Source organism: Oryctolagus cuniculus, chromosome 10, assembly GCF_051225735.1.
Source record: "Oryctolagus cuniculus isolate XC-2025 breed Fujian yellow rabbit chromosome 10, ASM5122573v1, whole genome shotgun sequence".
NCBI lineage: Eukaryota > Metazoa > Chordata > Mammalia > Lagomorpha > Leporidae > Oryctolagus > Oryctolagus cuniculus.
In genome coordinates this window covers 19,627,318-19,640,715 of record NC_142876.1, presented here as the reverse complement: position 1 = coordinate 19,640,715, position 13,398 = coordinate 19,627,318, and the positions used below count along the sequence as shown (strand labels likewise).

At 47.0% G+C, this 13,398-nt stretch overlaps 1 protein-coding gene and 1 long non-coding RNA gene across 7 annotated transcripts in view; one reads left to right on the top strand and one right to left on the bottom strand.

Moving 5' to 3' along the window:
• Positions 1–13,398, bottom strand: part of LOC149123699 (uncharacterized) — a 45,064-nt gene that overhangs the window by 7,109 nt on the left and 24,557 nt on the right. Inside the window, exon 3 of one of the 5 annotated variants that reach the window (XR_016213949.1) lies at positions 2,919–4,654. The exons of the other annotated variants lie outside the window; for them this stretch is intronic. This is a non-coding gene — a long non-coding RNA (uncharacterized LOC149123699). Of the gene's footprint in view, positions 1–2,918; positions 4,655–13,398 lie in introns of those variants that run through there. 5 annotated transcript variants of the gene reach the window in all.
• LOC100354357 (O-acyltransferase like protein) overlaps positions 12,815–13,398 on the top strand; it is a 57,466-nt gene continuing 56,882 nt past the window's right edge. The window contains exon 1 of one of the 2 annotated variants that reach the window (XM_089305052.1): positions 12,815–13,395. In XM_089305052.1, coding sequence (XP_089161178.1) covers positions 13,239–13,395 — 157 coding nt within the window. In that variant the 5' untranslated portion in view covers positions 12,815–13,238. The remainder of the gene's footprint in view (positions 13,396–13,398) is intronic. The other variant, XM_051851882.3, reaches the window with a different exon arrangement.

Here is a 13,398-nt window from a genome sequence, read left to right as displayed (position 1 = left end):
CTCTGTAAATACATCTTCATAAACATACCTGGAACCCTGCTTGGGCATAATGTCATCTCTTAGGGGCTGGGACAAGCGTCAGTCTCGAGTCACTCACGACTCAGAAGTAGGATTTCCTTCTTCCCATTTATTAAGGTGGGTTTATTAAGGTGGTATTTTAAAAGAATCAGATAGTTCTGATTACAAATGATTACAGTGTGGGTGGGTTCTGCTCTTATTTTTCCATTTGACAAAAGAATATTTGACATTGAACTCTAAAAGCAGTATCATCCTTATGTTCAGTGACAGGACATCAGCAACTGACTTGGGAATAAATCCAGGCTTCTAATCACTTGTAAGTATACAGGTTAGTTCAACCTCTAGTATTTTTACCCCCACTTTTTTTTTTTTTTAAAGATTTATTTGAAAGACAGAGTTACAGAGAGAGTTAGAGACAGAGAGAGGTCTTCCATCTGCTGGATCACTCCCCAGATGGCCACAACAGCCGGAGCTGCGTCGATCCGAAGCCAGGAGCCAGGAACTTCTTCCGGGTCTCCCACACGGGTGCAGGGGCCCAAGGACTTGGGACATCTTCTACTGCTTTCCTAGGCCATAGCAGAGAGCTGTATCGGAAGAGGAGCAGCCGAGACTAGAACCGGTGCCCATATGGGATGCTGGTGCTTCAGACCAAAGCTTTAACTTGCTGTGCCACAGCACCAGTCCTCTACCCCCACCCACACACTTTTTAAATGTACCAAAGATAAGCAAATGAAGTATGAGGGTTCTTCCAAGCAATGTCATAGAAAATGCATACTACCAAAAAAAATGCATAGACAAAGTATTTTTAAACTTTTCCCCAAGCCAAAATATATGCAGCTTTATTAAAGATTCTTATCATAGAAACTCCTGGTATTTCAGGCAGGACTTGGGCAGACAATCATTAACAGTAACAGTAACTTTCAGCTCCCTTCAGTGGGCTACCAAAGGTCAAAAAGCTGCTCTGGGGACTGTGAGGTAGCTGGTGATGCTGGCATCCCATATGGGCACCGGTTCAAGTCCCAGCTGCTCTACTTCCAATCCAGTTCCCTGCTAATGGCCTGGGAAAGCAGAAGATGGCCCAAGTTCTTGGGCCCCTGCACCCAAGTGGGATACCCGGATGAGGCCCCTGGCTCCTGGCTTCGGTCTGGCCCAGCCCTGGCTGCTGTGGCTATTTGGGGAGTGAACCAGCAGATGAAAGACTTCTCTCCGCCTCTCTGCAACTCTGTCAATGCATCTTTTTTAAAAAAAATTTTCTGCATTCTTCTAACAGTTGACAAAACACAGTACTCTAAGCTGTCGTCGCGAGACACAGTTATGGTAACTGCACACCCGCCACCGGGCCCCTGCAGCACCTGCAGCTCTGAGCCTGGGCAGTTTCCAGTCTCCACTTTCCACAGGGTTCTCCCGGCGTTGCCACCATCAGCCGCACCCCACTTCCTCTCGGGGGCCTTTTCCCCCTTTATCGCAGGGCGGGTTTTCGGCTGGGGTTCTGGCTTTGGAGGAGCTGGTTGAGCCGACAACTTCGTGAATCCTCTCCTCTGGGGCTTGGCCTCTGCTCTTCCAGCGTCCCCTTCAGGCATCCTCTCGGGCCTGGTGGCAGCTGCGGGACGGGACGGAGGCACAGGCATGCAGCGGTGTGCAGGGCGCGGTCGGTCCTGGGTCGTTTTTGCCTCCTCTTCACACTGTTCCAAACTCATCTGATTTCCTCTTGTACTTTTGGCATGGAGGGCTGTAACGCTGACAAACATCTGCTCTCTGACGTTTTTGCATCATGAGTTCCAACTTAACGCCCTCAAACAACTGCACAAGGCAGGCCGATTTCGTGGCTTTCCAGATGGGAACACTCAGTTCCTGCACTTAAAGCCTTGGCACCCAACTGGATTCCCTTTTTATGCTTAAAGTTGTTGCCTTCTCTATAGTTCCAGGTTGGATGCTTTCATTTTTTGCTTTTGTTTAAAATTTGAAGAAGAGAGACAGACAGAGAGCTCCTGTGGGCCTGCAATGGCCAGGGCTGGAACGCGGCTGAAGCTGCGAGCAGGCAGTTCAGTTTGTGTCTTCCATGTGCCCAGGATCCGCAGGAAGCTGAATTCAGGCAGCTGGGACTTGAGTCCAGATGCTCAGATATGGGATGAGGGCCTCCCAAGGGACATCTTTCCCGCTGGGCCAAATGCCCGTCTGAGTAGTACTGACCGCGACCAAGTTCCTCACTGTTTTGAAACAGTCCCCTTCATGCCTTGTGTCTGGTAATCTATTTTTTTTTAAGAAACCGTTTACTCTAGAGGGCCTTAACTATTTCAGCTTATATACTTAAATATTTTTCCTTTAAGCCGCTAACAAAAATAGTGAATAGTAATAAGTTGCCACAATAGCTAATGCTTATTAAGTAAGGGTGTCTCGCAGCCCAAGTCCTCCGAGGTGCTCCTATTCATGATCTGAACAAGTACCACCTAAATGTCACTCATCAGCTGTGCAGGTTTTAGGAGTATAAGAGCAGAAGTATTATTTATTTACAATGGGACAGGAACTCGATTACTTAATAAATTATCTAAATTTTGGAGCCAGTGCTGTGGTGTAGCAGGCTAAGCCACTGCCTGCAGAGCCAGTATCCCCTGTGGGCACTAGTTCTAGTCCCAGCTGCTGCATTTCTGATCCAGCTCTCTGCTATGGCCTGGGAAAGCAGTACAGGACGGTCCAAGTCCTTGGGGCCCTGTACCCACATGAGAGACCCGGAAGAAGCTCCTGGCTTCATATGGGCCCACTTGGGGAGTGAACCAGCAGGTGGAATACCTCTCTGTCTCTCTCTCTGTGACTAACTCCACCTCTCAGATAAATGAATAAATCTTTAAAAAATAAAATTATCTAGATCTCCAATCCTAAGAGGTAGACATTCTTGGCATCCTCATTTTCCAGATGAGATCAGTGGATCCTGCAATGGCCCTTGGCCACAGAGCTAGTAAGCGACGGCCCTGGCTCCTAACCATGACACACACTGCACCGGGAAAAGCCCAGCAAGATGGACAGAGCACGGTGCCTGCCCTCCGCGCCCCCGCCCAGGAGCTGCAGGTCTGCAGGAGAGAGCGAGGTAGAAGTAAGTGTCCGCAGCACTAGGAGGCGAGGGGAAGATGCAAAGTGACCGGGCAGCAGCGGCCAGGCTGCCCGCGGAGCCCACGCACACCAGAGCTCAGGCGCAGCGGGGACTCTCCCCAAGAGTCACACCCACTCAGAGTGAGGAGGAGACGATGGATGCTGCTCCGGAAGAGGTGGGTTGGGACAAGGGTGCCCCAGACACAGGGCGTGGCAGGGACAGAGAACAATGGAGAGACAGTCCCAGGTGTGTGAGGAGCGGGGCAGCGGCCACAGGCAGCCGGAAGTGCAACCGAGCCAGGGCCGCTCTCAGGGGCGGAAGTGTTCTGGAGTCTGAATGAGATTTTCAGACGCCATCATTAGATTTTCAAGGCAGACAGCAGAGTTACTATTTACAGAAGCCTTTCTGGAGAGGGCATATTTGCACCGTGAGAAATCCACATGGACATATTTTAGGTTTTCTTCAAGTGGGTGTCAGCATCACTTCCTTCCCTGGATGTGTGTTCTAAACACCCATGGTGGACGCGTGAGCACGAGCCCTACTGCACTGACTTCTCCACCCCGGAGGTGCGGATCAGCCCCCCACGGAGGACCTCTTCCAGAGTCCAGCAATTGCATCGCCATCCACACGAGCATCGCGAATCCCCTCTTAAACCATCATTCATCCCAGTACAAGGGGACTTTAAAAAGTTTGACAAAGGTGCTGAGAACACACATCGCAAAAACAGCAGTCTTTTCAATAAATGGTGTAGGGAATATTGGATACTCACATGAAGCATCAACCTCGGCACTTCTCTCTCACCCTATACAAAAAGCAACTCCACTTGCATTAAAGACGTAAATGTAAGGCCTGAAACTGTGAAATTATTAGAAGGCAATACAGTAGAAATGCTTCCAGTTGTTGGAATGGACATGGATTTTTTTTTTTTTTGGCTAAGACCCCAAAAGCACAGGAAACAAAGCAAAAATAGACATGAGGAATTTCACAGAGTTAAAAGAGGAGCAAAGAAAATAATCAAAAAAGAGACAGAATGGGAGAAAATCTTTGCAAACACTACATCTGACAAGGAGCTAATAGCTAGAACATCTAAGCCGCTTGACTGAACGGTAGGAACAAATGAGCCGATGTAAAAGTGGGCAGTAGATCTACACTGACTTTCTCCAAGGAAACCACACAAATGGTCAACAGACACAGGAAAAATCACTCAGCATCGCTCTTCATCAGGGAAACGCAAATCAAAGCCATCCCGAGACATCCTCTCACCCCAGCTAGATTGGAGACAAAAGACAAGAAAACAAGGGCTGGCGAGCAGGTGGAGGAGAGAGAACCTGCACGCTCTGGTGGACATGTGACTTAGGACACGCATTGTGGAGGACAGTACAGAGGTGCCTTGAAGACTAGAAACAGAACTGGCATACGGTGCAGCAATCCCGCTCCTGGGTACACATCCGAGGGAAACGAGATCCGTCTGTTGAAGAGACTTCTGTACTCTCACGTTCACTGCAGCACTACTCACAAAGACAGTGAAACGGAATCCACCCAAATGTCCATCTGTGGATGAATAAAATGTTGTATGTACATGCGACGGGATAATGTGTTTTTTTTTTTTTAACTTGAGACTCACCAGGAAAGGAGGGGGAGGCCGAGAGAGAGACAGAGAGAGACTTCAAGAGAGAGGGACAGAGAGAGACTTCGAAAGAGAAGGAGAGAGAGACTTCGAGAGAGAGGGAGAGAGAGACTTCGAGAGAGAGGGAGAAAGAGACTTTGAGAGCGAGGGAGAGAGAGAGAGAGAGAGAGACCTAGAGACAGGCAGACTAAGAGAGACTGGCCTAGAGAGACACAGAGACTGAGAAAGAGAGACCTAGAGCAAAGAGAGACACAGAGACCAAGAGAGACCTAGAGCGAGAGAGAGCGCCCTAGAGAGTGAGAGAGCTCTAAAGAGACCTAGAGAGCGAGCTCAAGTGACTGAGACCAAGACCGACCGAGACAGAGTGAGAGCGAGACCAAGACCAAGACAGATCGGTCCTACCCACTGGTTCACCTTCCAGATACCTGCAATGGTCTGGGCCAATGACAGGTTCTGGGACTTCAACTTGAGCCATCACTGTTGCCTACCCCCAGGGTCCACACTAGCAGGAAGCCTCTGTCTGAAGAAGGAGCCAGGTTTCAAACTCAGGTGCTCCCATAAGGGACGCTGTCACCTCACCACTAGGCTAAACGTCCTCTCCTGAAATTACTAGCCATAAGAAGGGTCAAGTCCTGTGACAATAAGCAGGCCGTTAAGTGACTAAGCGGGGCCAGGAAAGTCAGTGCAGCATGATCAGTCATGCGTGGAATCCAGAGCCACCATTATCATAGAGGTTGAGCGTGGTGCTTCCCAGAGGCTGAGGAGAGCAGAGGCGAGGGAGGGATGGCAAAGACTGAGGAGGAACAGGCCCCAGGTTCTTGGACAGGAGTAGGAGGCTCTGGAGGGGCCGGCGCTGTGGTGTAGCGGGCGAAGCCGCCACCTGCAGTGCTGGCATCCCATATGGGCACCGGTTTGTGTCCCGGAAGCTCCACTTCTGTTCCAGCTCTCTGCTGTGGCCCGGGAAAGCAGGGTGGGATGGCCCAGGTCTTTGGGCCCCTACACTCACCCGGGAAGCTCCTGGCTCCTGGCTTCAGATCAGCCCAGCTCTGGCCATTGCAGCCAACTGGGGAGTGTCTCTGCCTTTCCTTTTCTCTGCGTAACTCTGACTTTCAAGTGAATGGATAAATCTTTAAAAAAATAAAAGAAAAAGGCTGTTCTGGAGTTCTACTGCACAGCAGGGGACCATGGGTAACAATGTACTGTGTATCTATCTACAAAACGCTAGAAGATTTTGCATGTTTCCACCAAAAAGAGACAATAAATGTTCGAGATGGTTATGTTGTCCCTGTACGGAGCAGTGCACAGTGTATACAGGTATTGGGCTATTGCATGGTACCCAATAAATGTGTACAACTTTTAGGCATCAGTTAAAATTAAAGTGTGAGAAAGATGAGCCCAAACTGCCTCCAGCCTCCTCACTCCCAGATCCTTCGCCTCGGTCCCGATCCTGAAAATCTACTCTCACTCCCAGCTTTGTCCATGCTCTGCCGCGCTCACCTCCTGAAGCCCATTCTCAGGTCTCATCTTTGAAATACCCTTAAGAGCCGAGTCGTGTTCCCTTCTGCGTCTGCTTACTCTGCTTTACGTCAACGTCCGGTCTCAGCCAGATCTCGTGTTCCAGGGGGAAGAAGAGACCGGAGCCCTCCGAGAGCAAGCATGGGGTCTTGTCTCCGATCTGCTCCCAGCTGCTGAGGTAGGACCTGAGGAAGGGTCTGTTGATGAAGCTACAGATGTTCCTGGAGATCAGGGCGTCTGCCAGAGGGGAGGCAAGAAGCAAGGGCCGCATACGCCGGGCTTCCATGGAAGTGGGCTGGCTCTGGGAGACGAGCGAGAGGGGAGAGTAGGAAGGACCCCAGAGAGGGCCGCGTGTGCACAGTGAGACCTTCAGGTTTCATGTTGAAGGCAGCTGAATGACTCGGGGCGAGAGCGGGGACAGACTATTCTACTGTAGCGAGTACTTTCAATGTCATGTGACTTCAAGGATGGGGGACCGAAGGTGACAGGGACGGAGACAAGAACTGAAGATGTCTGAGGATTATCCTTTTTTATATTTATTTGAGAGGCAGAGTTAGAGAGAGAGAGAGAAATTTTTCATCGGCTAGTTCACTCCCCAAATGGCCACAACAGTCAGGGCTGGGTCAGGCTGAAGTTAAGAGCCAGGAGCTTCTCCCAGATCTCCTATGTGGGGACAGGAGCCCAAGGACTTGGGTGATCTCCCACTGCTTTCCCAGGAGTATTAGCAGGGAACTGGATCAGAAGTGGGCAGCCAGGACTCGAACCAGCACACATAAGGGATGCCGGTGCTGCAGGTGGCAGCTTTAACCATTACACCACAGTGTAGGCCCCAGATCATGCCATCCATTCAGCATGTGGCAGGCCCTCAAGGTACAGGGAGCTGACCTGTAGGCTCCAGCTGGCACCTATTTCAATTGGCAGCGGGAGGTACTAGCAGAGGGTAGAGGAGGGAAGATGCCAGGATACCTGTACCCACTGTTTTGGGCGTAGACACTCTGCAGTGCCTGCCTCTCTGTTTCTGTCATGAGGCGCTGTCCCAGCTCTCTGCTATCATCAGTACCAAGCAACTCCTCCCTCTGCATCCCCAGTGCCAACAGGGAACACCACACTCCTGGGGCCCATAGTGCTGCACTTCCCTTGGTCCCCAGAGCCCTGGGGATGGCTGCAGCTTTCTCTAGTGGCCCGATCACATGGTCACCTCCTGGTCCCTGTGTGCCCTTGTAGGTCTTGGAACACATCAGTCACCTGCTCACCATGCTGAACCCTCTCCGCTCCACTTCCTGGGCAGCTTCTCTTGTGACTGGGCTCAGATTAAACAGGGATAGAGAAGGACTAGAAATTGGCATTTATTTGTCTCAGCATCCCTACTACTTAGCATTGGCCTGACACAGAGCAAACACTCAGTAAAAATTAAACTATTGAGCTGAGCAAGACGTACACTCCTTTTCCAATTCCTAACAGTGATGAATCCACAAAAGGAAGAAAATGATAGCACAGATACAAAAGCATTTTTTAAAAAGGTTCGTAGACCCCATGCAACAGTGGGCTACCTACCTTTTACTCAGAGCACTTTGTTTAGAACCTGTGTTTATAAATAATTATATTATGAAGCAAATTCAAAGTATGATAATGAAAGAAATTTAAAAAAAAAAAGGAAGGAGGGAGGGCTGGTGGAAGGAATTTTCTTGGAATCTTATCTATGAAATTTGAAGAGAGATGGTGGAATAGGGAGGGAGCTTACTCTTCTAGTCTAGGGGAAGACAGTTTAAAACAAGTGGAGAGAGTGCGGTCTGAGGGAAGAGTTAGGGAGAAAACCGCAGAGGAAACTCCATGCAAATTAGAGGGACACTGTGGACCTACATGGAGGGTGTGGATGTGCACAACTCAGGACCCCAGCAGCTGAGAGCCTCGGCACCAGCTTTGGATAGAGGTGAGACCAGACTCCAGCAGCCCAAGACCCGAGCAATAAAGCTGTGGGAAGAGCCTTGTTTGAATATGACTTGGAGCCCTGTAGGGGACAGTGTACCTGCCAACCTGGAGGAGGAACAATGGGGGCACGTTTCTCTCCCCCAAGCAGCCTGCACCTGTGTCCTATAACAAGCAGAGCGAGGCAGGCGCCATTTGGACATATGTAACAACCACACCAGCAACCAGCTCCGAGGAGATGCCCGAGCCTGGCAGGGAGAACTGACGGGGGGCTGGGAGCTCCTGACAGTGAAAACACTGTGGCTGCGTGGGAGGGCACAGGGTGTGGCTGGGGCTTTGGGCAGTCACTGTGGGCAGCTCCACATGCCCAGGGCTCCCTGACTCCCTGGTGAAGGTCACTGCTGAGGGAACTGTGCTTACACCAAGGACTACATGGATCCTTTGTGTGGTTCTTGCAGCACCACGGATGAATGATGTACCCGCTGGGGCTAGCGCCCAGGCACTGGTTTCCTTTGAGAAGAGGGGAGCATGAGACTACACCAACAGAAAAGCCCTGGACTAGATGGCTTCACTGCTGAATTCTACCCGACATTTAGAGAACTAACTCCAATTCTTCAAGTTATTCAAAACAATTGAAAGGGAGGAAATCCTCCCAAATTCTTTCCATGAAGCCAGTATCACCTTAATTCCTAAATCTGGAAAAGACACAGAGAGAGAACTACAGACCAATTTCCCTGATGAACATAAACGCAAAAATCCTCAAGAAAATTCGAGCCAATCGAATCCAACAACACATCAGAAACATCATCCACCCAGATCAAGTGGGATTTATCCCTGGTATGCAGGGCTGCTTCAACGTTCACGAAGTCAGTGTGATACATCACATTAACAAATGAAAACTAGGGGCCGACGCCATGACACAGTGGGTTAATCCTCCGTCTGTGGTGCCGGCATCCCATATGGGTGCCGGTTTGAGTCCCGGCTGCTCCTCTTCCAATCCAGCTCTCTGCTGCGGCCTGGGAAAGCAGAATATGGCCCAAGTCCTTGGGACCCTGTACCCACATGGGAGACCTGGAGGAAGCTCCTGGCTCCTGGCTTTGGATTGGCGCAGCTCTGGCCTTTGCGGCCATTTGGGGAGTGAACCAATGGAAGGAAGATTTTTCTGTCTCTCCCTCTCATGGTCTATAATTCTACCTCTCAAATAAATAAAATCTTTTTTTTTTTAAAAAAGTACATTCTCTATAAAAAAAAAAAACCTGAAGAACAAAAACCATATGATTATCTCAACAGACGCAGAGAAAGCATTTGATGAAACACTTTTTCATGATAAAAAACAAAGCAAATTTGGTATAGAAGGAACATTCCTCAACACAATCAAGGCAATTTATGACAAACCCACAGCCAGCTTCCTACTGAATGGAGAGAAGTTGGAAGCACTCCCACTATGACCCAGAACTAGACAAGCATGCCCACTCTGACCACTGCTATTCAATATAATCCTGGAAGTTTTAGCCAGAGTCATCAGGAAAGCAAATGAAATAAAAGGGATACAAACTGGGAAGGAGGAAGTCAAACTATCCCTATTTTCAGATGACACGATTCTATATGTAGAGGATCGAAAGCCTCCACTAAGAGACTACTGGAACTCAGAGTTTGGTAAATAAAGTAGCAGGATACAAAATCAACACACAAAAATAAACAGCCTTTTTATACACAGACAATGCCACAGCTGAGAAAGAACTTCTAAGATCAATCCCATTTCCAGTAGCTACCAAAAAAAATCAAATACCTTGGAATAAATTTAAACATGGATGTCAAAGATCTCTACAATGAAAATTACAAAACACTAAAGAAATAGAAGATACAAATAAAAAGTCTTCCATGTTCGTGGATTGGAAGAGTCATTATCATCAAAATGTCCATACTACCAAAAGCCATTTAAAGATTCAATGCAATATCAATCAAAATACCAAAGACATTCTTCTCAGGTATAGAAAAAATGACGACGAAATTCATACAGAAATACAGGAGACTTCAAACAGTTCAAGCAATCTTATATCACAAAAGCAAAGCTGGAGGCATAACAATACCAAATATTAAGACCTACTACAAGGCAGTTATAATCAAAACAGCCTGGTACAGGAACAAAAACAGATGGATAGACCAATGGAACAGAATAGAAATGCCAGAAATCAATCCAAGCATCTGTAACCAACTTATGTTTGACAAAGGAGCTAAAATCAATCCTTGGAGCAAGGACTCTATTCAACAAATGGTGCTGAGAAAGCTACATTTCCACATGCAGGAGTATGAAGCAGGACCCCCTACCTTACACCTTTCACAAAAATCAGTTCAAAATGGATTAAAGAACTATACCTATGACCTCAAACCATCAAATCATTAGAGAACATCAGGGAAACCCTCAAGACATTGGCATAGTCAGCGTACTTGGTCAAGACTCAGAGGCACAGGCAATCAAAGCCAACATTTACAAGTGGGATTACATCAAATTGAGCAGATTCTGGACAGCCAAAGAAACACTCAGCAAGGTGAAGAGGCAACCAACAGAATGGGAGAAATTATTTGCAAGCTATGCAACTGATAAAGAATTGATGGCCACGATATGTAAAGAGCTCAAGAAACTCCACAACAAAACAAACCACCCAGTTAAGAAATGGGCCAGGGACTTAGACATTTTTCAAATGAGGAAATCCAAATGGCCAACAGACACATGAAAAAAATCTATAGGATCACTAGCCATCAGGGAAATGCAAATCAAGACCACAATGAGGGTTCATCTCACCCCAGTTAGAATGCTTTCATACAGAAATCAACAACAAATGCTGGTGAGGATGTGGGGAAAAAGATCCCCTAATCCACTGTTGGTGGGAATATAAACTGGTAAAACCACTATGGATGACAGTATGGGATACCTCAAAAATCTGAATATAGACCTGCCATATGACCCAGCTATCCCACTCCTGGGAATTTACCCAAGGGAAATGAAATCAGCAAATAAAAGAGTTATCTGCACCCCCATGGTTATTACAGCTCAATTCACAATAGCTAAGATATGAACTCAATCTAAATGCCCATCAATTGATGACTAGATAAAGAATTTATGGGATATGTACACCATGGAATACTACACAGTGGTAAAAAGCAGGAAGACAAGAACAAACAAAACAAAACAAAACAAAACAAAACAAAAAAAACAAAAACCAAGAAATGAAATCTGGTCATTTGCAACAAAGTGGATGAATATGGAAAACATCATACTTAGTAAAATAAGGCCGTCCCAAAGGACAAATACTACATGTTCTTTCTGGTCTGTGATAACTAAGAGCTCTAAAAGGCAATCTATAGAAGTGAAATTGACACTTTGAGATGTGATGATTTTGAACAGCCCTTGTCTTGACTGTTGAGTAACTTTTTTATATTGTTGAGCTCTTTACTTAGTATAATCATATGTGTATAAAGTTAATTGAAAATAGATCTCAATAAATAAGAATGGGAATAGGAGAGGGATGAGGAAGAGGATTGGGAGCATGGCTTGGAGGGAGGGTATGGCGTCCCTAAAGTTATATTATGAAATGTATGAAGTTTGCCTCCCTTAAATAAAAGGCTTCTGGGGAAAAATTCATGAAATCTGTTCCCTATATAATTTAAAAAATAACAAAAAAATGTGTGTACACCAACATGCTCACCTTTAGACTTTAGTATTTATTTAGAAAATTCTCAAAGACTAAACACTCATGTATTAGGAGTAACCATATCCAGGAGGGGAGAATGTAAAACATGTTCATGTACTAGGTAACATGACACTGTTATTAAAAATGTTTGTACTGAACTCTTTAATACTCAGGGAAATGAATCACAAAGCTAGCAAAAGTAGGTTTTGACTCTTTAGAAAAGAATTTCATTTAAGTGTTGTATTTTATGACTTAGAACAAGGCTAGGATGACAGTGAAGGATTCATTGGCCTTTCCAATAAGAGTTTTCTTTCCATGTGATAAAATATGTTATTCAAAAAATCAATTTTTCTTAGTTGTGGACCCTAATGTGTTTCTTTCTTTCTTTCTTTCTTTCTTTCTTTCTTTCTTTTTTTTTTTTTTTTGACAGGCAGAGTGCACAGTGAGAGAGAGAAAGACAGAGAGAAAGGTCTTCTTTTGCCGTTGGTTCACCCTCCAATGGCCGGCGCGCTGCGGCCGGTGTACCGTGCTGATCTGAAGCCAGGAGCCAGGTGCTTTTCCTGGTCTCCCATGGGGTGCAGGGCCCAAGCACTTGGGCCATCCTCCACTGCACTCCCTGGCCACAGCAGAGAGCTGGCCTGGAAGAGGGGCAACCGGGACAGAATCCGGCGCCCCAACTGGGACTAGAACCCGGTGTGCCGGCGCCGCTAGGTGGAGGATTAGCCTAGTGAGCCGCGGCGCCGGCCCCTAATGTGTTTCTTGATGGCTTCCCAATAGTATCTGAAGTGCCTCTATCTGTCTGTATTCCTATAAATGATTTAGAGTTTAGAAGAGTGAATTTGCCTCTCCTAAAAAGGAAATAGGTTCATCAAAAAGTTGAATTAAAAGGTAAACTGATCTTAAAGGCGAAAACATGTTGAAATTCCCATTTATTGCATGTATTTTCCATGAACTTTTTGAAGATTCCTCATGATTTATCCATTGGATTCATCATTGCTCTTGGACAAAAAGCAAACACTGCCACTTAACACCGTCACAACGTTTTTCCAACCCAGCAGACCATCTAAGCAGAGGACACCCAGCCGCTTTCACGGTAGCTGGAGACGGTAATCTGCATAACTAAAGGAGCCAGGTGCTCAGCGGTGCCCACAGCCACGGCGCCATTTATTCAGCAATTACAAATTGTGCATCAATCGGTTTCCATGGTTTGCCCAGCACCGCCGCTTTGCAGGTGGCTCGGAGATGGAGCTTGTCGCTCTGCCTGTTAAAAAGTGAGCAATGTCACATCTGCCTCCAACATGTCACAGACAAGTGCTTCCTGAATATAAGGGCCTTCGTCTTTGAAGGGTGGTTTATCCCAGCGGCTTCAGAGGCAATGAGGGACCTGGCTTTACTACTTGGCCTGCTCTCTTTCCAGTTTCAATTCCCTTTCGGTTTTCCTGCAAGAAACATTTCTCTCAAGTGCATGCAAGATACTGATGAATTCCTTTCTGATCTGAATTCAATGAAGCCCAAAGAATACGCTTTAAGAAGTA